The sequence below is a fragment of the Gavia stellata genome, chromosome 10, assembly GCF_030936135.1.
Source record: "Gavia stellata isolate bGavSte3 chromosome 10, bGavSte3.hap2, whole genome shotgun sequence".
Classification (NCBI taxonomy): domain Eukaryota; kingdom Metazoa; phylum Chordata; class Aves; order Gaviiformes; family Gaviidae; genus Gavia; species Gavia stellata.
In genome coordinates this window covers 29,156,543-29,181,080 of record NC_082603.1, presented here as the reverse complement: position 1 = coordinate 29,181,080, position 24,538 = coordinate 29,156,543, and the positions used below count along the sequence as shown (strand labels likewise).

General features: G+C 38.7%; 1 protein-coding gene across 1 annotated transcript in view; it reads left to right on the top strand.

The window, feature by feature from the left end:
• The first annotated feature begins 1,912 nt into the window (after positions 1-1,912).
• TTC39A (tetratricopeptide repeat domain 39A) overlaps positions 1,913-24,538 on the top strand; it is a 36,589-nt gene continuing 13,963 nt past the window's right edge. The window contains exons 1-8 of the mRNA XM_009811105.1: positions 1,913-2,013; positions 9,530-9,661; positions 10,352-10,428; positions 10,928-10,995; positions 13,865-13,929; positions 16,396-16,495; positions 17,646-17,711; positions 24,112-24,220. Coding sequence (XP_009809407.1) covers positions 1,949-2,013; positions 9,530-9,661; positions 10,352-10,428; positions 10,928-10,995; positions 13,865-13,929; positions 16,396-16,495; positions 17,646-17,711; positions 24,112-24,220 — 682 coding nt within the window. The 5' untranslated portion in view covers positions 1,913-1,948. The remainder of the gene's footprint in view (positions 2,014-9,529; positions 9,662-10,351; positions 10,429-10,927; positions 10,996-13,864; positions 13,930-16,395; positions 16,496-17,645; positions 17,712-24,111; positions 24,221-24,538) is intronic.

Genomic DNA, 24,538 nt, shown 5'->3' with positions numbered 1-24,538 from the left:
TTGTTCAGGTCTTAAGCCCTTCACTTGGGAGCTACACCAAATGTCAGGTTTCCTTGGAGCATGAGGGAAGTGTGCAACTTGTATTTTTGCTGCTGCTGGGGGTGGCACTGTGTTAATAATTCTTATTCCAGAAAAGATGCCGAGTAACTAATATATCTTGTTTGTGCTTTGAGCTTCAACAGTGGTTTTTTCTTTGTTACCTTTCTGTTTCAAAGGAATATTTTGAAAAGGTTTATTTGTATTGAATGGGGTAATTCTCCTGCATGACAAGAAACAAACAAACAAAAACCCCAGGTAAAATGTTAGTAGTCTAAATATTTGAAAACAGATGAGAATATGTTTCTTGTAGTGTTAAAGATGCTGTTTGGTTCAGGGACACAGATTTAAAAAAGGCAGGTGAGAATTGTAATATATGTAAACAATAATTGGCAAAGTTTTAATTATTACAGTAAGTGAGGCTCAGAATAGTTAGGCAGACATGATATTGCATATTGTATGAGACGGATGCCAAGACTTGGTTAATCAATGTTTGCAAAGCACTTGGAGAGTCTCTTGGGTGCAGAAGGATTTGCAGGATATCTGAAGTGTGATGACAACAGCCACTATGAACAGTGTCATATAATGTTTCTCTCAACTTTATAATCCTGTTTTTCATAGACATAATTATGCTCTTTTTTTCTTTGCAGTTGTTATTCTCAAAAAACAAAGACAAACCACTGCTGCAGTCAGTGGTTATTACTGATGCTATCTGTTTGCTCTGTGCTCCCCTGTCTTTTCTTTCAGATGATACCAGGACTTTGCTTTCTGTTTTTCCTTTCAGCAGGCTACGTGTTGTGCCGTTTTTTAAGGAAGTAACGTAGTTTCTAAGGCCCAAGACAGATCACCTCAGTTAGAGCTGTTTGGCATCAGGAACATGATGAGGATTTGTTTGTATATTGTTGGGGGAGCTTTTTTGTACAGACAACTTATTAGTGCGGTGTAACTCTTTGATCATTAGATGCAGATGTTTCAACTGTCCTAACATTGACCAGGTTACCTCAACTTTGTTAGTGCAAGGCCTTATTGTTTATTCTGTGGATTTTTTTGTCCAGCAGTTCTGGTGGTGATGAACTTGGGCCAAACTTCTTCAGCTGGTCTGTATTATCCTGTTGCCAGAAACCCAAAGACCAGCTGAGAACCCTTGTGACAGGTCAGGCTGACATCTGAATGTTGTAAATGAGAACAGCACAGCCAGAGTAAGCCTCTGAGATGATCTTCAGACTTTGAGATGCAGCAGCAGTTTTTTTGTTTGAGTGCAGTAGCACTTCCTAGGGACAGTGATGTTCCCAGGAGCGTGCACAATGCTCCTGGGAAATTTTAACCCACCTGCAAGTCTGTAGTGGTCCACCAGTCAGGAACCATACTGAACATGAGCTGAACTAAAGCAGATATTCCAGCAGCAGTCGATATAATAATCTGATGTAGTTTGGCAATGTCTCATCCTTAAAGTGACAACATGATCATAATGTCACCAGCCTGTAGTCTCTGTCAGCCTTATACACAGTCAAATGTGCGTTGTCACCCAGTGCTTCTGTGTTCCTGATACCTGAGCTCATCAAATTGCCATGCTCCCACAGGGTAAATTCTGCATGACCAGGCTCTTATTTACAGCACATGCAGTTTATCTTATTTTTAGAAAGTACAAAACTTTAATTGCTTTCCACATGTCACAGAGTAAGAGCATAGTTTAAAAAAAAAACCCACAAACATAATGGAAGACACTTTCATTTTTTGCAATCACTAGAAATGGAACAGCAGATTATACATGGGAATAAGGCTAGAACTGAAGATGAGGAGTTCAAATGTAGCAGTAATGCACAGCTAGAAAGAGAACAAATGTGCTGAGTTTATTCTCTCTTCTTCTGGCAGGTCACCTACATCAGACCTCAACGTGGCATTGCATGAGTGTATGGCAGCTCTGGATTTATTTCTTAACAATAAGTTCTCGGACGCTTTGGCTTCTTTACAAGCAAAGTAAGTTGATTACTAGCTTTCTTCTGTTTATTTTTCTTCCAGAGAATGGACCAGACAGCTAGTTCTCTGTTAATAGTTGATAAGACTGCATGGTTTTTGTTCAGAAGGGGGTGGTAAGTTAATGTGTTAAGTTTTGGGGAAGACAGAATAAGTGCTTTACACTTGGGTGAGTAAATAATGAGATTGATCAAAGGTAACTACAAAAAGTACAGAACTGTTGTCCAAAGAAGTAACCTCTCAGCTGTAGTGCTGAATGTGTGAGTACTGTATGTGAGATTTTTGCTCCTGGAAGATTAGAAACCATCTTCTGTCACTTTTTTTTCCCCCCCTCCTTTCCCATATTTGAGAATTTGAGAATTTATAGTTTAGTGTCTAAATGAGCAACTGACCATGAATTGCCAGGTTTGGGACACGTTACTTTAGGTATGTTTTTTTTTTTTTTTTTTTTTAAATTAATAACCACTTGCAGAAACTTTCTCACAGCTTATTTTGCAATTCAGTGTTGTGGTCATGCACTCTGTTCCTCATTACATTGCAGCCCAGCATGTAATGAGCGGCCCAGCTGCAAGCAGTGAAGTCACAAAATAGCTTCTAAAAATTGTTGTGTCTTTACAGTGTCTGTGATTTTTCATACTCTGTCCTGAAGTTACCTGTGCTTTTGGCTTGTTGAAGTCTGTGGTTAACTCACTTTTTTTTTCCCCCCAGTTTGCTTCATTTATTTTTGAGTCATCAGCAAATTACATCATGCCTTCTTTCAGGCCACTGGAATATGAAACACGTAAAATTCATAGGCAATGCAGTAGTATGTGTTTGATATGCCTCAGGGGTAACTATAGTGAATACTACATAACCTGCTTTGCGGAGGTATCGGCATCAGTCTTTGGTGCCAGAATCTGTAGCTTAACCACGTAAGTACACTCTGTGAAAGACATTCATGATAAATTGTAGGCTCAGATGTATTAATAATACTGGTTTTATTCACAGCAGTTTTGTTTTGTGTTTATATATCATCAGAAGATATCATAAAAATGGTAAGAAGAATAACTGTGTTTTCATTAAATTCTGACAGTAAAGCCCCTGTGCCCATCTGGAAATGCTTACTCAGTGCTTAGCATAAAATAAGGAGATATTTTATTGAAGGGGGTTTCCAAAACACTGCAAAAGCTAGTGAGGCTGTGTTTTGGGTGTTTTTTTCTGTAAATCCATTTTTCTTCTATTGCATATGGTTTTCATTCAGCTTTTGTTGGGCCCTGCAGAATATATTTCATGAACTGATACTCTGTTTTTGTATCTGACTGTATTCCACACTGCAAAACCATTTTGAAACCGATTTTTCATGTTAGCCTGTTGTTATGAGGCGGCCCTTATTCCTGTTGCCTTTGGCAGTGAGGGAAATACAGGCTTACGATCTTTGCAAGTGTAATGCAGAAACAGGATGCTAAATTTCCCCACAGATGATATCCATTATGGACACACTCCATCTCTTTAGGGAATGACAAGAGCTGTGGAGTGGGCACATATGGTAATACTGAGTATTTTCTTTAGGAGTCATCGGTTCCTCACTGTTGCCTTTTAGTGTGCTGAGATTTGAAATTGGTTTTCACAGTCCATAAACATACTATCTTTGTTTAAAGAAATACTTTCCAGTTTTTACATGCTTGTAAAGAATTTCATATCATAGATTTTGCAGCTTTACCACTTATGTTGTAGGACATGCTCAGCTCTGTATTACATTATTGCAGATTCACTAAATTACTCACATTTGGCTTCCACAATAAGTGTATTTTCAACTGATCTGTACCATGTGTAACTGAGAGCAGATTTGGCAATGTACGAGAGTTAAAATTGGAAGATTTTTCCTAGCAGCTTAAAAATAAATATCTGAGGATGGTGTCTAGACTTGTGTTGAGGTAAAGCTCGTTTTTTTTTCCTGTTAGAAAAGCGAATCTATCATAAAGAAGAGATCTTGTTTCATAAAAAAAGTAATCTGGCATTTTTGCTTCATGTTACATAACTCTTCTTGTTTCCTCAGCTGCCTTTTAGGTTTTAGAGTCAGTTTTCTTTATTATCATTAACAATCATTGTACAATAGCGGGCTCCAATTATCTTGTGCTTCCTGCAGTAAGTTTAATTAAATAAATCTTTCATGTGGAGTATTCACACTCAGTCTAAGAAGTCTTAAGAAATTCCTTAAATTCGATCATCAAACACAGCAGTGATTTTCAATATGTAACCTGTTAACTGTGACAATGAGTAACACTGAAACTGTTTAGTCACTGGAGTGGGGAAAAATCTCATCTTCCTCCCCAACCCTGAGATACATACAGTAAATCAATTAAAAGCTGACTAGATTTTAGCCCTCAGGTAATTGCAAACAGATAATAATGAATTAAAGAGTTGATTCTGGTGAGATGTCCCCTTTCCTTCCCCAGGACAAATGTTTAATATTTTAATAATTATCCTGAAGGAAAACATGACATAATCACCTGATAGTTTGCTGATGTCAAGTCACTTGGGAGAATGGTAAATAATAATGATAAATTCATGACACAGACTAATGTGGATCATTGGATGAGCTGCAACACATCTGCGTTGCTGCTTACATGATTCCAAGAACAATACGAGAACGATTCATTCTGGGCAGTTGACTTTATTCTGAAAATAGCCTCCAAAAAGCACTTGGTGTTGTTTGGTGGAATGTTAATTCTAGAATGACTGTGTTTGAAAGGTAAGTTCAATCCTTTGATGCAGGAGTATTTCAGGTAGGTGTGAAAAGATTGTGTTACTGCTCTGCAGGTTACTTGTGAAACTGTTATTGGAATAGTGTAGTTCTGTGGTACCTATTTACTATCACTTCAATTTTTAATGTAAACCCAATATTAAATGTTATCTTACATATTCTGATCTTTAAAAAGTTTAAAGAGATTACTAAGGAATGGAAGCCTTTTGTAATGGCTGTCTTCATGGTGTGGTGAAATGTTCTTGCCGTTGTCAAATAAAAGCAAACATGCGGTTGCTCAGTGGGGTGGAGGAGCTTTCTCTGGGAACTGATCTAACAAAGAAAGTGTGTGATTGTCAAACTGAGAGTGGTGAAAGAGTAAGGAGAAGCACATGGAGGTAGGGTGAAGCTCTAGACAGTGTTTGGATAAAGATGGTGTACAACTCCGCAGAAAACTCGAGTTAGGTTTTATAGTAAAGAATGTCAGAAACGTGAAGAAGGTAATTATTTCGGGGGGTGGGGGGTGTATCTTTTTATGACTGGAGTCTGGAAGAACACAACTTTTATAGTCTTTGTAAATAAATACATTGCTGCCAAAGCCTGACTTAATTGTTGATTTCACCTCCTAGCTGAAAGAACTGACTGAATTTTGGAGAATGGCTTAGATCAAAAAGGCTCAGGGGTACTCTCGTTGAACCACAGCTTTTTGGCTTAGACTATTCTGATGACTTGTGGTAACCAGGGAACCAGGCTGGTAGCTGATTACAGTGGTCCTTCCTAGTTGTAAACTTAATGCTAGTGGGGAGTTTTCATAGGAAACAGGTTTTTACTAGAATATGTCGATTCATCAAAACAGAACGTTTCTACAGAAGCCCATGCAATAAGTCTAGCGGGCGTTTGGACATTGGGTGGAACTTCTGATCAAAGATGAGGAAAGCCTTCAGGCCCCATGTGACCACATTCTCCTGATGCAGTTTCAATTTGGGCCTTGATCTCTCAGTCTTGGGTACACCTGGGTGATTGGACTGTTGGCTGGTCTGTGGAGGGGCTTTCTTGCTCTGTGCTGTTGCATTTGTTTCACTTGTTAGAAGCATCTTGATACTAAATCAGGGCATGGACTTGAACCTGGGGTTTCTGTAACCTGGTGATGCATGTCCTCCCTGCTGGATTGTTATAAAAGGATCTTCAAAAAGATTTTGGGCACTGTGTTTTTCACAAAAAATACTAGCCCCTGGGTTAATTTTGAGGTCAAAACAAGCCAAGCTTTTTGATTTTCATACTTCAGCTGGAGGGGAGAGCTCTCACTGTCCTCACTTAGGTACTTGTTTTCAAGCAGGAATAAAAGTGCTCTCCAACAGCTCTCAAGAAAGGGCAGTGCTACAGGATGATAATGATTGCACCGTAGTTGGAGAACAGGCATGTGGCATAACTCCATAAGTGCCTAAAGATATTACTTATAATCCTCTTATTCAGCCATGTGATACCAACTACTGGGATAAGTCATTAATCAGAATATTAGTTGTATTTATGCCATAAAGGCTTGTTAACTCTAACGATGTCCTGTGGGAAGTGCTGAGGAATCAAAAGAAGAAAAAAAAAAAGCTATGACGTTTCATTCTGTATCCACCCATATAAAATGCAGGCCTTAAAACTTCTGGCAATAAGCCAGGATGTAACTGGCAGTTTTAATTATATGGTTAGTATAAATAGCATAGATAACTGTTACATTTGGTTGCATTTCTACCCACCCCTCAGCCCCTGGGAAAAAAGAAAAAGTAAATTTGAGTGTTGATAAATACCAGTTGACTAATGATAAACATTAATTATTATTGTCTTCTTTAACTATTAGAAGCAAAATAGATGAAAACATTGATTAGAGCAGGAGTGATTTGGTATCAGAAGCAAATTACTGGAGGGGGAAATCCCTCTTCACCATGTATATGTGAAAAGCATCAATTTTCCTTTTAGTGCAGTGAATTTAATATTTATCTGCTTTGATTTTTGAAAGCAAATTTCTTAAAATTTTGGAAGGGAACTATTTTAGTGCTTTCCCTGTGCTTTGAATTTGAACCTTTGGAAGGGTTTTATTTTAATAAATACGAGATGAAGTGTGTTTCTCTGCGCCCACTGAGGCTGATGAGTAAGCAAATGAACAGGAACACTTCATCAGCCTGGCATTTCATAGTATGTTCAGTTTTTTTCTACTTTGCATTACCAGTCTACTGTGAAAGAATCGTGATGCAAGTAGACTAAGACAGAGCTGTTCTGACTCCAGTGGATTTTAAACTAATTTCTCCATTATCTGTCTGTTCTTCTTACTCATCTTGGAGATGAGATGGATGTTAGCATAGTCTGGGGCTCATAGTACTTACGGCAGTAGGTGATTTCCCAAAATGGCTTTTATGGTAGATTCGTTTAGAGGTTGGTTAGAGCACCTTGTTAGGTAACCTGTGGACGTGGTGAGGGCAACTAGGAATTAAGGACAGCCACTAAACACGCACTGCAAATTTCTTCAATACAGCCAGCCTGCTCTGTGCCATGTATAGTGGAAAAAGTAGCCCTTCGTTGTCATTATGAAGGTTGGCAAGGGAAGCACCAGATACCTGTGTAATGCTGTCTGTGCCAGCACAAGGTATTATTTTAAACCCTAGATCTCAAAAACTATATACACAAAGAAAGTTAGGATCATATCATCACTTGGATTTTTCTTTGGTGATTTTATTGCATAATGTCATTGAGAGGAGGTTACTTTACATCTAGACAAGGTTGTTTTTTGGCTCTGGAAAACACTAACCAAACATCAGGGACTCCTGAGGATACTTACGGGTGTTTCACTCCATTGAGCAAAAGAATTAATGCATAATAATGTATGAATTGTTACAAAACTTCAAGGGATCCAAGGTCACCACAATGAGTTTTAATGTAAGATTGTCTTAAGTTATCCTTAAAATTATCTTCCAACTCAATCATCAAAACCTGGGGAGGCAAGTGTATTTCCAGGGGAGAAATTAAATGGATTGAGGTGTCTTTAAAGTTTGGCTTTTCCCCTTAAAACAAAACCACTGAATCAGAGTGGTTGAGGTTGGAAGGGACCTCTGGAGGTCACCTGCTCAAGCAGGGCCACCTAGACACGGTTGCCCGGGACCACGTCCAGATGGCTTTTGAGTATCTCCAAGGGTACGGACTCTGTAAGCTCTCTGGACAACCTGTGCCAGCGCTTGGTCACCCTGATAGTACAAAAGTGTTTCCCGATGTTCAGACAGAGCCTCCTGTGTTTCACTTTGTGCCCGTTCCCGCTGGTCCTGTGACAGGGCACCAATGAAAAGAGCCTAGCTCCATCCTCTTTGCACCCTCCCTTCAGGGATTTCTGTATGTTATAGGAACCCCCTGAGCTTTCTCTTCTCCAGGCAGAAGAGTCCCAACTCTCTCAGCCTTTCCTTGTAGCAGAGATGTTCCAGTCCCTTAATCATCCTCATCGCCCTTCATTGGACTTTCTCGAGTATGTCCGTGTACTGAGGAGCCCAGAACTGGACGTGGTACTCCCAAGTGTGGCCTCACCAGTGTTAAGCAGAGGAGAAGGATCACCTCCCTCGACCAGCTGGCAGCAACACTCCTAATGCAGCCTAAGTTACCGTTAGCCCTATTTGCGGCAAGGGCATGTTGCTGGCCCACCACTTTCTCCTTAGCAGAAAAAGAGAATGAAGTGGCTCATTTTGAGAAACAAACACCTAAAGTACACGTATTGAGAATAGAGGTGTTGAGGGTGGAGGTTTTGTTGAAAGGATATCCTTGTTTAACTGCAAGTATTTTTTAATATTCCCAGCATATAGAACTATCTGATCCCTTCTAAAAGTGTAAACAATTGAAATAGCAATTGTTGCTCTTCAGCAGTATTTGTCTAAGTTGTGCTATTTGTCAGGGGTGGGTTAGCAAGGTCTACAGAGAGTTTATGTGGCAGGAATGCATCTGAGCTTGCCCTTCGATGTATTTCCCAAGTCATCTTTATTGGATCTCTAGGCCTGAAGATATTTTGATTCATTTGCAGAGGATTATACCATACATAGGTACTGGCTGAATGCTGTAAATATGTGCAATGTATAAACTCCTCTTCCTGCCAGAGGAAGGATGCTGGCAATGGTTGCAGGTACGAGTTAATTGTTTTCCTTGCACTAATGCCAAAGTTTTTGGCTTTCTACAAAAGAGGCACCATTTGAAATCCCACAGAAGAATATTTAAGTTGAACAAATTGAGGTGGAAGGTTGGCAGAAAGGGAGAGGAGGAAAAAGCTGTAGTGTTTAATGCAGGCTGGAACGCTTCTGGTGGGAAGAACTGTTTGAAGAAGATTCTACTTTGGCAATGGTTATAGTATGGTGTTACTTATCTCCTTGAGTCTGTCCTGAGTAACTGTCCCAAAATAGAATAAGAATATCTGGACTTGTGTCATATGTTGTAGCATTCATTAGATACTTCATTAAAAAAGACAAAAGATTCTATGGTCACTGAATGGTTAGCCATGTGGTTAATTCCTGTGCTTTGTTATGTATGTTAACCTTGGCTCAGAATTGGAACATCTTAGCACTGTTTTTGGAACCGGAGCTGTAGACATGATTTCCTGTACAAATTTCAATGTATTAGCATTTCTTGATTATTTTGCATATCCTTTGTGTTTGATTTCTAGGTTTTTTAGACCTAGTTCCCATCAGACCGATGATTTTCTGGAATGGGATTTGTATTTGTTTTTTAAAAGTAATGATATAATCAAACCAGCTGTGCTTTGCATCTTGTGTTTTCTTGCAGAACTAAAGATAGTATGTATCATGCACTGACTTATGCCACCATATTGGAAATGCAAGCTATGATGACATTTGATCCTCAGGACATACTGAATGCAGGAAACACAATGAAGGAAGCTCAAGCCACCTGTCAAAAGTAAGTGTGGAGCAATTCAGTCAATAAACAGTCCCTTCATGGGAAAGTTCTTAAAGACATACAGGTTAGCAAAGGACATGTAATTTCATAGACATCATAGGAAAACTGAGATTGGAAGGGACATCAGGAGGTCATCTAGTCCAGCCTCCTGCTCAAAGGAGGGTCAGTTACGAGGTCAGACCACATAACTTAGCTTTTTCATCAGTCTAGTCTTGAAATCTTCAGTTTACTGCAATAACTGATTTTTCTTGCTGTAAATTAGATTTTTGTCCTATCCGTAGCCCCGGTTCTGCAGTGTCTGGGAGTTATTTACCATTTACAGACACTGCAGAATCTTCCCATTTGGTGATGGTTATACTGTAGCTGGCTGTCCTTGAGTCAACTGTGCTCCCGTTTCTGTACACACATGTGCACATAAACACACACTCAAAATAAATCGAAAAGCCCCCTTGTCCCTTCCTTCATCAAGACAGATTTCTGCACATGAAGGGTAAAAGACGGATCCCAGGAGGACCATGTTGACTAAGTTCTGTATGGAATATGCTGAAGTTTGTGTATGTGGTGAGGTGACAGAGGGTTGGTGAGCACTAGAGGTATGTTAGTGACTGTATGGGGGGTGGCTGGCTGAAAGATACCATTCTCTGTTGTTGATGCTTCATGTTCAGAATGACCAAACTGACTTCTCTGCAGATTTAGGAAGAAATCAACAGTAGCTGATTCTATCAACAACCTTGTGCATAGGCAAAGCCTTGAACACTTTACTGAAGGTAACTATCTTTAAATGCATAATGTTTTCGTCTATTTTGCTGCAGTTTGAATTGTGTAGAATTGTTCACCTGATGTGTTTTTGCAGTTTATGAGTTCACTGACAAAATCTCTGATTTGGCATTTCCAAAACTGCTGGATCAGTGTTTTAGCAATTGCTGGGTGACCACATCGAAAATCACTAACTTTTTTTTGTTGGTTGCTGACTCAGCATTTCCAAAAATTGCTGGGTAAAGAAATACCTAGAAAGAAGTAGGGAAATGCCTAGAAAGGTTCTAGATCCAGGAATTCCTGGAAAGCACCAGAGAAATTCCTGTAACTGTGTGTCATTACTGTTTGGAGTTACTTCAGTAGTCTAGAACTGAAACACTACAGCAAATTTGCTGAAAATTTTTCTCAGTTTGAGCTTTGTGATCTTATTCCTATATTAATGGGCTAAGTGTTTTTTAATTACTTTTTGTCTGATTGATTTGTTTTCTTCCCCCCTCCATGTGACACTAGAGGAAATCCATGCAGAAATTTGCTATGCTGAATGTTTACTTCAGAGAGCAGCACTTACATTCCTCCAGGTATGGATTCCTACGTGGCTCTTTGAGAGAAAAAAAAGTACACACCATACAGGTTTCTTTTCTTAAAACTAAAGAAATGGTAGAAGACCCTAGTTTGACCTAATGGTGTAAGACACTTTCATCTGGATTAAATCTGGACTATTTGCTGATGAGATAGTAGAATGTTTATCATGATTATCTAAAAAAGTTTATCTCGATACACATAGCACTGAGTCCCCTATGACACCCTTCTCCAGTCCCTTTTGGATGTGTGAAATGTAACCGCAGTAAGCACCAATTTTCAAATACTGTGTGTTGGGATATCAGATTGAAAAAAAAAAAGGAGAGAGATGGTCATTGAAGCCGTGCTATGCTGGAATGCAAGCAAGATTTTTGTTTCATTCAGGCTGGTGTTTGCTTTCCCAAGGCTGCTTTCTCACTGTTTTGTTCTTGAACAGCTATTATGGTCTGCATAGCTGTTAGGCTCCACACATGGTTTTTGCTGAACAGTGCTGCCTGTCTTTAAAAGAAGGGGAGCTCTCCCTCGTCTTTGAATTTTATCTGTACTAATGAAGCTTGATTTGTTTGATGGATCAACATTAGCAATACTTACTTGGGCTCCAGCTTGCAATTTCAGTTGTTAATCATACTTGAAATGATTCTTCTTTTTGATTTGGCTGTACTTGCTATGTGGCAGTGGGCCTCTTCATCTATGGAGAGGGGATAATAAAAGTCACATTCACAAAGGGCTTCTGTTTCTTGGCTCAAAGGTGCTGATAGAGAATGAAATGCAGGTGGTGATTTTATAGTGTTTGGGAGTTGCCAGTTGGGCTCTGATTTATGTTGCTTATGATAGTTTATGAACCGTGTAACCTTTTTCAGCAATCTGCCATGCCCCTCTGCTAGAAACTATTGCTTCATAGCAAAACCAGTAGTCAGAGTAGCTTCTTCTGAAGGTTTTTAGAGTGCTGATGATGGTGACTTTATGGTAAAATGATGGACTTTGAAATGGCCAAGGTGTAGCTACCTATTTCCATATTCCTTTGGGATTCTTTGGGATGAGTAGCCTCTAGCACAGGGGACAGTTTAGGTGATACCTGAAGCTATGGAAGCAAGGCTTTTCAGAACTTCTCCATTGTGCCTGTAAGAAAGGAGTGTTTTAATGCAGTGTCTCTCGGTTTTAAGCACTATTTTCACAGGTATCTGTTTTTAAAAATGTTTCTAGATACGTGAGAGATTTAAGAGTAAGAAAATAATTTCTTGTCCTCTTCTGCATAAAGAATGCTTGTCTATTTGCTTCCTCTTCTATTCTGTGTTTAATTTTTCATGAACACATGAACTGGTTTTAAAAATTAAACAAAGGCAATTTGTTCCAACAGCTATTGAAGTAGGTTAGTTTTGATGCTTAATGTAAATGACCAAATCCAGTGGAAAACACATAAAAATTATTCTCAGGATTTTTCAGGGGCTGGACTATTCTCACGTTGGTTATTTCTGTTGTTGGTATCATGAGTATTCTGAATTTAAGCATTTTAAAACCATCTTCTTTCCTCTTTCCATTTTCCATTCAAAGGAAAATACAACTGAACCTTTACATATGGTTAGGTGTGCTGTACACCCACCCCCCCCACCCCCCCCCGCCAGTTGCTAATTAAAAACTGACTTTTTCTACAGAACAAAGAAAAACAGGATCACATTTTTCTGTGGTTATTTTGTTTGCATGTGATTGGGATTCAAGTCTCCGGGGATATATCATCAGAAATTACACGTTCATTTATGGTGCATAGTTTCTGTCCTCAATTATCGTTCTTGATAATGCTGCTTAAGGATGACTGTAAAGGAGACAGGCTAGTGGTGGTGTTGCAGGCTGCAGGAGTAAGCCCCTGCCCTTCAGTTCAGGCCATTAGGCTTCCTGTACTAGTTCATAGAAAACAAAGTTTGGAAGAAGTTGAACTGTAACTTTGATTGTATTATCTTCCTGACTTACAGGAGGATGGAAAGCTCTTTGAGGCAGGTTCTGTCTGTCTACACATTGATGAGCACAATTGCGTCCTGTTTCCTTAACAGTAACAGTAAAACAACGAAATGTTCATCTACTCTATGCTATGTTCTCCGCAATGCTTCATACAGCCTCTTAAAATACTATCACAGAAAAATCATCTGCTAAAACACATGTAGTCTTCCTATCCCAGAGTAATCAAAACAAACCAGAATGACAGGTTATATACAATGAGTGAGGCAGGAAACTGCCACCAGAAAGTTATGAGACTAAAGAGTTCTCTCTATTTGGGATACAACTGTAATGGTCCCCCAGATACACTTCGTTGTAAGTTCTCAGTTCATTGTAGCTTGTAATGTAACATGTTACTGTACTAGTATGGATCTCATAGATACTTGAATATTCAGACCAGAAAGAGCGTATCTTGTATAACTTACCCTGCTTCCTTTTTAGGATGTGAAGCTATATTCTGTAGACTCCTGAGGACAGGTATTTATTTGTATCTGGTGCTGAGCCAGGAAATGTTCAGATCTTCACTGTGCTGAAGGACAAATGAGAGAAAGCTATTTTTTGAAACAGCCACAAATGCATGTACCTTAGGTGCCATTCATTAGCTTAGTCGCTGTGTTCATTAATGCAAATTCAGATGGTCCAAAGGTCACAGGGGCTAAACTAGTCACAGAAGGCATCAAAGTAAAGCCTGTATGTCTGAACACAATAAAAAAATATTTTAATATAGAAAGGAAATCCTAAATCCATGTATTGTTTCTCAGAGACTGATATTTTGTGTGTCACGATGGTTATGTTCAAGGCATGTGTTCATCTCAAGAAGACAAAAGCTCTTTATAATGCTTACAAATTCATATTGCTAATGTGTTTTGTTTCTAACAGGACGAGAATATGGTTAGCTTCATAAAAGGAGGCATCAAAGTCCGAAATAGTTACCAAACATACAGGTAAGTCAGAGTGATGTGTGATCAAGCGTACTCTTTCAGTAAAAAGTGCTGCTTGTCAAATTGTCCAGTTCACAAATTAATTACTGTTGTATTTATTGCAGCATTTATTATGGGCCTCCTGTCTATCGCCTTTCTCAGCCCACAAAAATTCCTCCTTTACATAACAGAGAACATTGATATTATGGTTGATTTGGATTGTAACGATAGTGGACCCTAACCCTGTTAACCCGCAAGGTTTGCCTACATCAAATACTATATCCTTGAAATTATGTCAAAAAATATCTGTTCTAAATGATGTAGTGCTCATTGTATCTGCATAGCACAATTTGGAGGTCTTGCAGTCATTAGGCGTATGAAATGGCATTTCTTTATAGTTCTAGCTGCAGCTTTTAGGAACATTCAAAACCAGTAGCTGAAGCACAAGTAATTCCACAATAAATGCATGAAGCTAAGACAAATTAAGAGTCAATAAACTGAAGAGCTTGCAATGGAAAGTATAAATGGCTTCAAACAAAGATTAAACAAATTGACAGGAAATAGGTTTATAGGAGCTAGTTAGCATAGTAGAACAGATTGCAGTCTCTGCGTCATGAAGTCCCTGAACGGTCAATTCCTAGAGGATGCTTTTCCAAGCATATGCCACTGTCTGAGCGATATACTTGGTTAGCTGGACATTTAACCAGGTTAAGTATGGCAGTTGTTCTGCTCTAAAGAGAAGGTGCATGCTACTGAAAATGATAAGCAGGGTTGCTTATCTGAACTCACAATATGCCCATTACTTAGCGTCTGTAAGCCAAAAACATCGGCTTAAGTAGATTTATTTTCATCCAGGAAGTTATGGAGAGCTACTTCCAACATGTGCAAAAGGCTTTGAAATGCAGGAGTAAATTCTAGAAATTACATTAAAATGGGAAGCATACTCAGTTGTGCCTCAATAAATTAAAGTCATCTCCAGTATATGTAAAACAAAGTGTTATAAATCTAGTAGCTCTTAGGTGGTCTTCTTCAAAAGAATGCTAATAACAACTTGCATGTTACTAAAACATTTATTTTAACAAAGCAGAAGTTTTTATGTGAGACTGGCAGTTACGATTTTTGTATTGTACCTCTGATGTGGGAAGAAATAATTGTTTGCAGTTTTGGTGAGAGTGTGGTGCAACAGGTTACAGAGAAAAGAATGGAATATGGAAATGAGACTTCATTTGCTTTGATTGATCAGTATTTTTTACAACATAGTTTCTGATATAAAAAGCCGTCTTTCCTTTCCCCACTGTCAGCAGGACTGCTTGATAATCTGCAACAACAGCAACCCTGAAAAGACAGGAGGAGTAGATGTTGCAAAGATACAAATTTTAAAACTCCTTCAGGGAGGAAAGGTTACCATACAGTGTAAAAAAGATGGAATGAAATAAAACAGTAATTCAGAATGAAACATTTGCTTATTGTCAGTGAATAAAAAGTATCAGAAAACTTTCACAGTAGTACAGACTAACTTGAATAATTTTAAAAAGTGAAAGCTAGATATGCATCATATTTTGGTTTATTTTAGGACTTTAAATTTGGACTCAGAACAGCCACCAAAAGTCACATGTCTAGCAGACACAAAGCAGCATCCAGTTCAGGTTCTCCAGAAGTTCACTGGAAGGGAGAGAGATGACAGTGTCCATATTTGTGTGGATTGAAGGCGACTCTAAATGCAGGTCCATTGTAAAGACTGCAATTACAATGAATAATCCTGTATCTGTTGGCAACAACCAGCAGATAAAAACATGATAGCCTGAACACAAATATGTGGCTGCCATTAAAACAGTGTTTTTCTTCTCCTAGTAATTAACAAAATAAACTAAAACACATACCTATAGAAAGCTTGGAGACAAAATAGGTTCAAATCCAGCTGGATTACACAGAGAAATAAAGGAACACTACAAAGTTGAGATTTATGAAAGTCAGAAAAATAAGTGAAAAGTAATTTCCAGTATACCTGCCCATTTTAAAATATTTCTTAAAATTGTCTTTCCTATATATAACAAAATGTTCTTTTGAATGAACATGCACAAAAAGGGAATACCTAATCCAGGAATTAGTGAAACTCCAATCAAATTTGCTAGTTTAAATTTAACTCTTCTGCACTGCCCCATCATCTCTTTTTGCAGTAGTAAAGGTTAGTGTTACTCTAAACAGCCATTCTTGAAACGTTTTCAGGCAGAAATGTCGTTGCAAATTGACTATGTCTGTTTTACAGGAATTAATCTCCAGGACTCAATATTTTTAATTGATAGTAATGTGACAGAAATTATTTGTTGATAAATTCAACAAAATGTTGTAGGTGTTGCTCACCTGGGTGAGGTGACAAATTGACCTTTTATGAACTCCTGTGTAGTTCAAGGTAATTGGGTTACTTTCTTACTGAATTGTAATTAATCATTTTATTTACTGACAATGTAACAGAATCTTGTACATTTTCAGGGAGCTGGACAGTCTCATACAGTCTCCACATTATGTCAAAGGAGAGAACCATCTTCACTTTGAGGGAGGTGTAAAACTTGGAGTTGGAGCATTTAATCTGGTATGTACCAACAGTTCTTCTCTTAAGCTGAAGTCCTGCAACATCCTGAAAATGATCTTAAATTAAATACCTGAGAAGTTCCACTGACATCGGTGTTACTAATCATACAGTTAAAATTAGGTATATGCACTGACACTTACAGGATCCCAGTCTCTGGTCTAAGAACATCAGATAGTAATACACTTCAGAAATAGACAACTTCCCGCAACATGGGCGATACTGTTGTGTGTGTGCAGACCCACTTGCGCATCCTCATGGGGAGATTATCAACGGAGAAGTTATCTCATCTGACATGGGCTAAGGGTATGTTCTGGGAGAATGTAGCTGAGTGCCCGTGCCCAGCTTCCAGTAAGGGTGTTCATTAGCCAAGTGACCAATGCTTGGGAACTACTTGGAGGGGAATGTGTTATAGTCTCATGAGAAGGGACCCACTGGAACAGGGGCCAGGAGAAGACTTGCACAGAAGCAGCAGTTGCCTGTGCTTGCTGACTTCCATTTACTGTTTAACCAGCACTTGGGAAGCAATCGGGGACTGTAGCCAGGGACTTGGCTGGTAGCAGGGCTGTTGATGGGGCAGGGTGCATGAATGGGGTCTGGGGTGCTATGCAGGCCACTGTTGGCTGTTGCTTGTGTTCTGGTCAGAAAGTGGGTGGTCAAATGATACAGGACAGTTCCTGGTATGTCAGAGAGGTATTGACCCAGAGATGGTGAGGGGTGACATGGCTGTTCAGGTGATGGGCAGCAGAAAGTGCCTGGTGCTTCCCCTTGCTTGCACTACTTTGCATGAGTCTGGCACATGCCAAAATGTTAGATTTACTGCACAAAGAACAAATACGTACTGTGTGGTGTGCACCCAGTATTTCTGAAACATCCAAGAAGTACTAGAGTTACTAAGCATGTGCTGCGTAAACATATTTCTATGCGGGGAATCCTGGAGACACAGGGTCTCTGTGTTAAACAAATATTTCTGTTTAAATTGTATGTAAAATAGAGCAGGTGTATACGTTTACCCAGGAAATTGTCAGACATACAAAGATGTTTTTAGTAATTTTAGTGATTATTTCTTGTGTTTGGAAAAGTTGTAGGAGGCAGCTGGTAGCTGAGAGGCAGAAAGTCTATTACTGCATAACTGTTGCATTTCTTTCTGTAGACATTGTCCATGTTTCCCGCACGAATTCTGAGATTACTGGAGTTTGTTGGATTTTCTGGAAACAAGGTAAATGTGAACTAAATATTATTGGTACATTCCCCTCACTCTTAAATTAAAAAATGGAGACAGGAGCTACTGTCTTCTTCCTCACATTAGCTGTAACCCTCTGAAACGCTCTGATTGGTATCACATGCGCACTGTTGGCACTGATGCTTTCATGCAGCTCAGTTTTCCTATCTATTTTTGTCTGAAATACTACACTTCAAAGATTGTGATACCATTGTTCAATGATGATACGGTTGTGAAACATGATAAAGACAATGGCTAATACAATGATGTTGACATATTTAGTTTTTTAGTTACTGGTGTTTTGATGTATGATTCTGCTTAGAAATCCATAGCCAAAAGTGTATTCTTAGTCTTTAATATATTAGCTTACTTGATAGTTACTGTCATTATGGTATCTGAATGTCCCTGACAGGTTCCTGCATGACATCCAGTTGGGAAAAAAAAAATTTCAATTTCATTTCTGATTTTTTTTTCTCCGTGTCTTTAATAGCAACTGATAACTTGAGTGTGGCACCTAAATTCTCTTTGCCTAAAAGAGTAAGTGCATTTTTGCCTAGAGAGTAACCAGTCTGACCTATGTTGTTTGTGCATGCAGTTTAAGGACAAAAGTTTAGTAATAAAGCACTAGTAAACTCGCATGAACCTGAGTTATTCTGCAGGACAGATGCACAGAAAATGCTGTGTTAGTTTTTTGTGAATTTGTTGTTTCAAAATAGGATGCAAAATAGATGGGAATATCTTGGTCTTGATACCTTGTACCCTCCCTTGTCTCTCACTCTACCAGCAGAACATGAGATTCACTCAAAGTTGGGTTCCTGGATTAAGAAAACATGGTCCGTTTAATCTAAACCACTAGTTAGGTTTATTTCATAAATGCTGGGTAAGGTATGTGTTCGATGTCCCGCAGACACAATAAAAGCTGTATCAACAAGTTAAAACTTAACTCTTTTGTAATGCTTTCTATTTACAAAACAAGTTTCAAGGAGAAAAATGTTTCCTTAATCAGAGCTGCAACCTTACGTGACAGGTGGATGAGTGTCATCACCATTTTATTAGTTTACAGGAAGGATCTTAGATCTGGAAATAAAATGTCCTGTTTAAAAGCAAGGAGCTTTTGGCAGAGCATGGATTAGAACTTGGAAATTTCCAGGAGCTGACCAGGAGCTGTTTCACAAACAGCAGAGGCAAAAATCAAATAGTTCTACCTGTCAGTTACGAAAACAAAGAGCATCTAAAGCAAAATATTCTCCTAGACATGTAAGGGCAATTCATGTACCAGCAGAGTTCTGAGAATACTTTGCTGAACACTCATCTTATTACTGCAGATGAAAATTGTCCCTCTAATTGAATTTCTGTTGTTTTCTTTTGGCCCTGGGATTTCTTGTATGGTTATGAGTGGGCTGATATTTGTGTTGATGAGTCAGCTCCTGTTTCAGTTTTTTAATAACTCACTGAAGCATGACCTAGATTACCACAAATTTAAGCAAAAACCTGCTGTCTGCACACCATAAAAAAGGAGTATTTTAAACATGTTGATCGAAGTTCATTGATGGTCATTTATTTTAACATCCTAAAGAAGTCTTTCTGCATTTAACATTTGTTAGTCAGATGCCTAAAGCCAAAAGCAAAATTGCAATTGCATTTGCAGTCCTTTCCAGTGGCGGTTTTCCAAAGCTTGCAAGAGGAAGCTGTCCCCTGCAGTATAGACAAGAGTCTTGAAGGTGAAAGAAACAGTGGTAGAGGAGGAGAGGGAAAGTTTGTGTGTCATGTGCTGCACCCCATCCAGAAGAAAGGAATTTTGAATACATCTGTGTTTGATCATGCAGTCTTTTCCATTAAACGCTCATGGTGAGTATCAGGCTGTGCAAAAGACAAGAGCCATGGTTAGTGCCTTGAGCTGTTTATAGTTTACCTGAGAGAGCTACAGTGCACTGGAGGACAGCTTGCTTTTGGTGTGGGTCATGTGTTCATTAAAACTGGATATAAAATTGCATTGTGGTATCTTCCACAATACTAATCTGCCTTGAAGCCAGCAGATTTGCCTCTAGGGACTCTTGTCTTTCAGACATGTCATGTCTGATAGTAAATGAGGACATGCCCAAAGCTCTGTTACTTCCTAAGCCATTTGTGGGCACTGTGGACAACATGATCAACTTAACAGCAGTTTGGAGTCTCAAAATAGTAGGTAGGATAAGATCAAGAAAGTATAAGAGTAGCCTGAGGCCACATTTGTTCCCTTCCACTCCAAGATGTGCCAGTTGTGCCATTCTCACTGTTCAAGCTCCTTTCCCCTATATCGTTAGTCAAAATACATGTTTATTTGTGTTTAATGGCATAGGCCCTGCATTTGGGCATTGAAGTTCAATGCAGCTTTGCCTAATTTCATGAGAAATTTTTTGTGGGCAGAGGTATGCATTACACACCGTCAGGTGCACTGTACTGTGGAGGCATGCTTTCCTCACTCCCTGGGCAGTAGGTGGAGTATGTGTCCCACCTGGACTTTTTGTGTTTAATGATAACTAACTTCTGGTGTGAGATCTCCCATATAAGCATTGAACCCATCTTACTGACCCCTCTGCCAGATCTTAGGCTAAAATTTACTCTTGTTCTTATTTTATAGATGATTACAAATACTGTGCTGCTAAACTGTAGAAAGGTTTGACATGAGCCCACCATATGTTAAGTGCAATTTGTCAGAGGGTCAGATGACAGCATGATTTCAGGGGAAGGCAGGAAAACTTTCAGATAGAAGCAATTTCTTTAAAATTATACTTTCTGATGTGGGAGGACATCTTCCCGAAGCAGCTGAGCTGAAGAATATTTTTGATGTCTCAATTTGCAATAAATTGAATTCCAGTTTCCCACTAAGCATCTTTCTGATTTGCATTTTGGTCTCTTCTGCAAATTTTAAATGAAGGTTAAATCTAAAATTATTTCATGGGATACATTCAAATGCCCCATCTACCAGTTTAATTAGTCAGTTCTTCATAAAAGCTGTTAGTTTTATCCATCCTCCTTGCTAAGTCTACAGTAATTTGATCAGGTCATGGTACATGAATGATGACCTTGCTTTGCTTGCATTGTCAAGATCCCTTATTAAAAGAGAATGATTTAAAAATAGCATTCAAGAGCTTTTGCTTCGGGAAAGTGGATGTATTTTACTCAGTGACAGCTGAAATAAATATGAACCTGTCTCAACATTGTCTGATAATGGTTTTGAGCGTTGTCCTTGTTCATCCTGCATTTGCTGTGGGAATCCCCACTGCTCATGTGGGGAGTCCTGAATGACAGAGCATTGGATGCCTTGGAACAAGGATCAAATCAGTGAGACACTGATGTAATATAATGTAGTGACAGTCTTGGGAATTAAGAGATTGTGGGATGTTACGAGCAACTTGCACAGAAAGGTAAGGGTTATCATACTGGATGACATTTGTAAAGTGTCATTGCTCCCTGTTCTGCATCATACCGTATGCCCTTCGGAGTAACTTAAATTTTGTGTGAAAACAAAACCTAAATGTGTTAATGTCATTTAAGTATTTTGGAGAAATTACGAGCACTTTTTGCCTTGACATCTGTTTTATATTGTAGCAATATGCCCTGTAATAGACTTTGTTTGGAAGCTCATTCCTGGTGTTCTGGGATTGCTCATAATCACCTGTGGCATAGGTGTGGGAGATATTTATGGGTTAGTTATGGTTAGAAGGTGTGTCCTAACAGTTAAATATAATATACTCACTTAGTGACTGGCAGCAGTGAGTGTAGTTTGTTTACAGAGTTACTTCTTAGGCTCAAGTAGTAGCTGTGTGTGATTTAGTACCGAGATCCTCAGTTTGATCCCCAGTGAGGATTACATGGGTGTAAGAGTATTGCCCAACGCATGACACCTCACTTAGCTGATGAGGTTTGCTGGTTAATCTCCGAAGGCTCCCTGTGGAGAAAGAGTAGGTGCTTGAAAAGGTGATTCATAATGTCTGACCTAGGCTTCTGTGCTGAATTGTTCCTTGGAGGAGCACCTCTGTCTCTGCCAGCCCCAGAGGGAGCCTAGGGAGACTGGCTGTGTGAACATGGTATCTAAAACACCCTTCATCATCCCACTTCCCTGGGGATCTCATCATAACAGAAGCAGTTTGCAAGAGTTTTTTTGAGGAGAAGCAGCTTTGTTGCAGCGTTTTCTACAAGCAAGCGTTGTAATACTAATAACTACTTCTAGATTTCTTTTTTCCAGACTGTCTCTACTGATTATATTGTTGTTTTAATATAGAAAGTTTGGGGTATTCAAGCGGCAGAGTGAAAAGTAACTGTTCTTTAATACCTGTACTGGACAAAATAGGATTATGGACATACCACAGAGTGAACTAACCGCTCGGTGATCTTCCCATATGTGTAGCTACTCAGTTTAAGAATTTAGGCTCAAGTATGCCAGATTTGCAGCCCTCTTCTGATGAATGGACCATGTTTTTTAGTCCAGTTACTTCACAGTTACTGCTTTCCAGGATGCAGTCCCACATAGGGTGGGTGTGGGTTGCATTCCTTGTTCCTACAGATGATAACTTTGTGTTTGGCTGTATTAAAATACAGTTTTGGACTAAAATATGAAAGTGAGATCAACTTGACAAATAAATTGTTCTATATGACTAATGTAATTTGTTTCTCTATCATTCTTAGTGCTATTCAAAAATGTGATCAGCAGCCATTTTATATGTATTTGTATATCATGTGGAAGATGTTGAACATTGCAAGGCCCAGTACTGATGTCAGTAAAGGCTCAGTGAAATACTCAGCCTGAAGACTTTTCACTTTAAAAAAATGTAATTTGGAAATCTACTTTGGAATTTTTTTCTGCCAAAACTGATTCCACAGAACGTTTTGTCTTACTTCTACCTTGCAGTGCTACAGTGCTACTTTTTAAAAAAAATTCAAATATTTGTGGTTTTCATCTGGGCAGTTTAAAGAAGCTGAGTATGTCATATTTTTTTAGTTATCTGTATCAATCAAACTTTTGCTCTCAGTAGAAAATGAAGTTGGTTTTATTTGCTGAGTGCTTAACTTCCATTAAGTTATTGATTTTCAGTAATGATTTTACTATCTTTTAATTTCTTTCGAAGTGACATGCAAGTCAGTATTTTCCTTATTTTGTCCAGGCTAGGTGTCATACTAATTGACCTGCAAATATGTGTGTTAATGGTACCTTTCCCTATAACAGTAATTAATACAGTAAATTAAGATTTTTTTCAAAACACAAAATAACTGTATTTATGTGAAAACAATTAACTACGCTAGTTAAGTGAAAAAGTACTTGTATGATGAAAACTAGAATGTGATTACAGGCTTACAGGTTCGCATAGTAAGTGGTAAAGGTGAGGTAGCATAATACCCTTCTGTTGGCAAGGACACAGAAAAGATGAAAATCTGTCTTGAGATCATGCTCTGAGTGCTTTCTCTGATAACCTTCCGCAGTGGCTCTGACAGACATCCCTCAGGGTCCCTATTTATAGTGTAGCTGGTTTGAAAGGATGTCCTTATAGTCACATATATCGTGTTCCAGTAACTTTCTGTTGCAGTCATAGTGTAACTTTTAAACAGAATTTTCCCCAGCACACAGTGGACATCTTACTGTGCATATTTACTAGGAGGCAGATCTCATGTTTAATATGTTTGTATATTTATATTCTTGCTGTTGGTATCATGGAACCAGTCCTAGAATGGGCTGCTAAATGCTGTTGCCTCAGGAGCTTGAATCCTTAAAGCTGGTTATCCATCATGCTCTCATTGAATATGAACACAGTGTTATACTTGATTGCTTTAGTTCTTCCCAAAGGGAACAGAAATATTTTTCTTTTCATCATATTTTTCCACTGGTGGTAGTGGGCCAACATCATTGCAAAGCTCCTTTTGTTCTTAACATACTTAAAAAAATCCTTTTGCCCTGTTATCCTTTGTCCTGCTAGTTGCAGATTTTTTTTTTCTTGATATCTTTAACTTGCTTATGCAGTGAATAACAACAAACATGGATACACTGCACAATGGCAATATATGTTATTTGCCTTGCGTTTCAAAACTCTGTGGTTTTTGTTTCTGGAATGCTGTTTAGCAGCACTTGGATGATGGTGATAAATTGTCTAACATTCTCTTATGTTAACCATGTAATAAATCCTAAGTTGCTGCTCTGTCCTCAGATGTTTTCCAGGCTAAGCAGTAGCTCCATGAAAAAATGTTAGATAATTTCATATGTGTGTTTTTATCTTTGATTGCTATGTAAGCAAGGTATGTCAGTGCATTTGGGGAATTTGGTGAGTGAGCAATCTGTAGATGACACCGCAGAAGTTAACAAACTAGCAAAACACAGCTTTGGTTCTTTTCCAATACTTTGTCCTCCTCACCTCTGTTTGCACAGGAGCATGGTCTGCTGCAGCTTCAAGAAGGAGCATCATCATACAGCTTTAGGTCGGTGCTGTGTACCATGCTGTTGCTTTGCTATCATACTTTCATGACCTTTGTGTTAGGTAAGATTGTTTATAATAACTCTTGGATTTGATTAGTTCTTGTGGGACACAGAGGGGAAAAAGATGATTCCATCACCTATTTGTTGCTGAATTGTTTGTTCATGATCAGATTAAATGTAACTCATTTGTGGGTGATTTTACAATAGTGATCATAGCTGAAGAGAGTGTCTTAATCTTCAAGGTGGAAGTTTGTTTAACATATAAGAAGGGAGAAGATGGCGATAACAAAGGAAGTTGTGAGAATTAAATCTGTCTTCAGTAGTCTGGTGCACTATTTGGGAGGTTAAAATAATGGCTGTAAGGGATGACTTCCTGGAT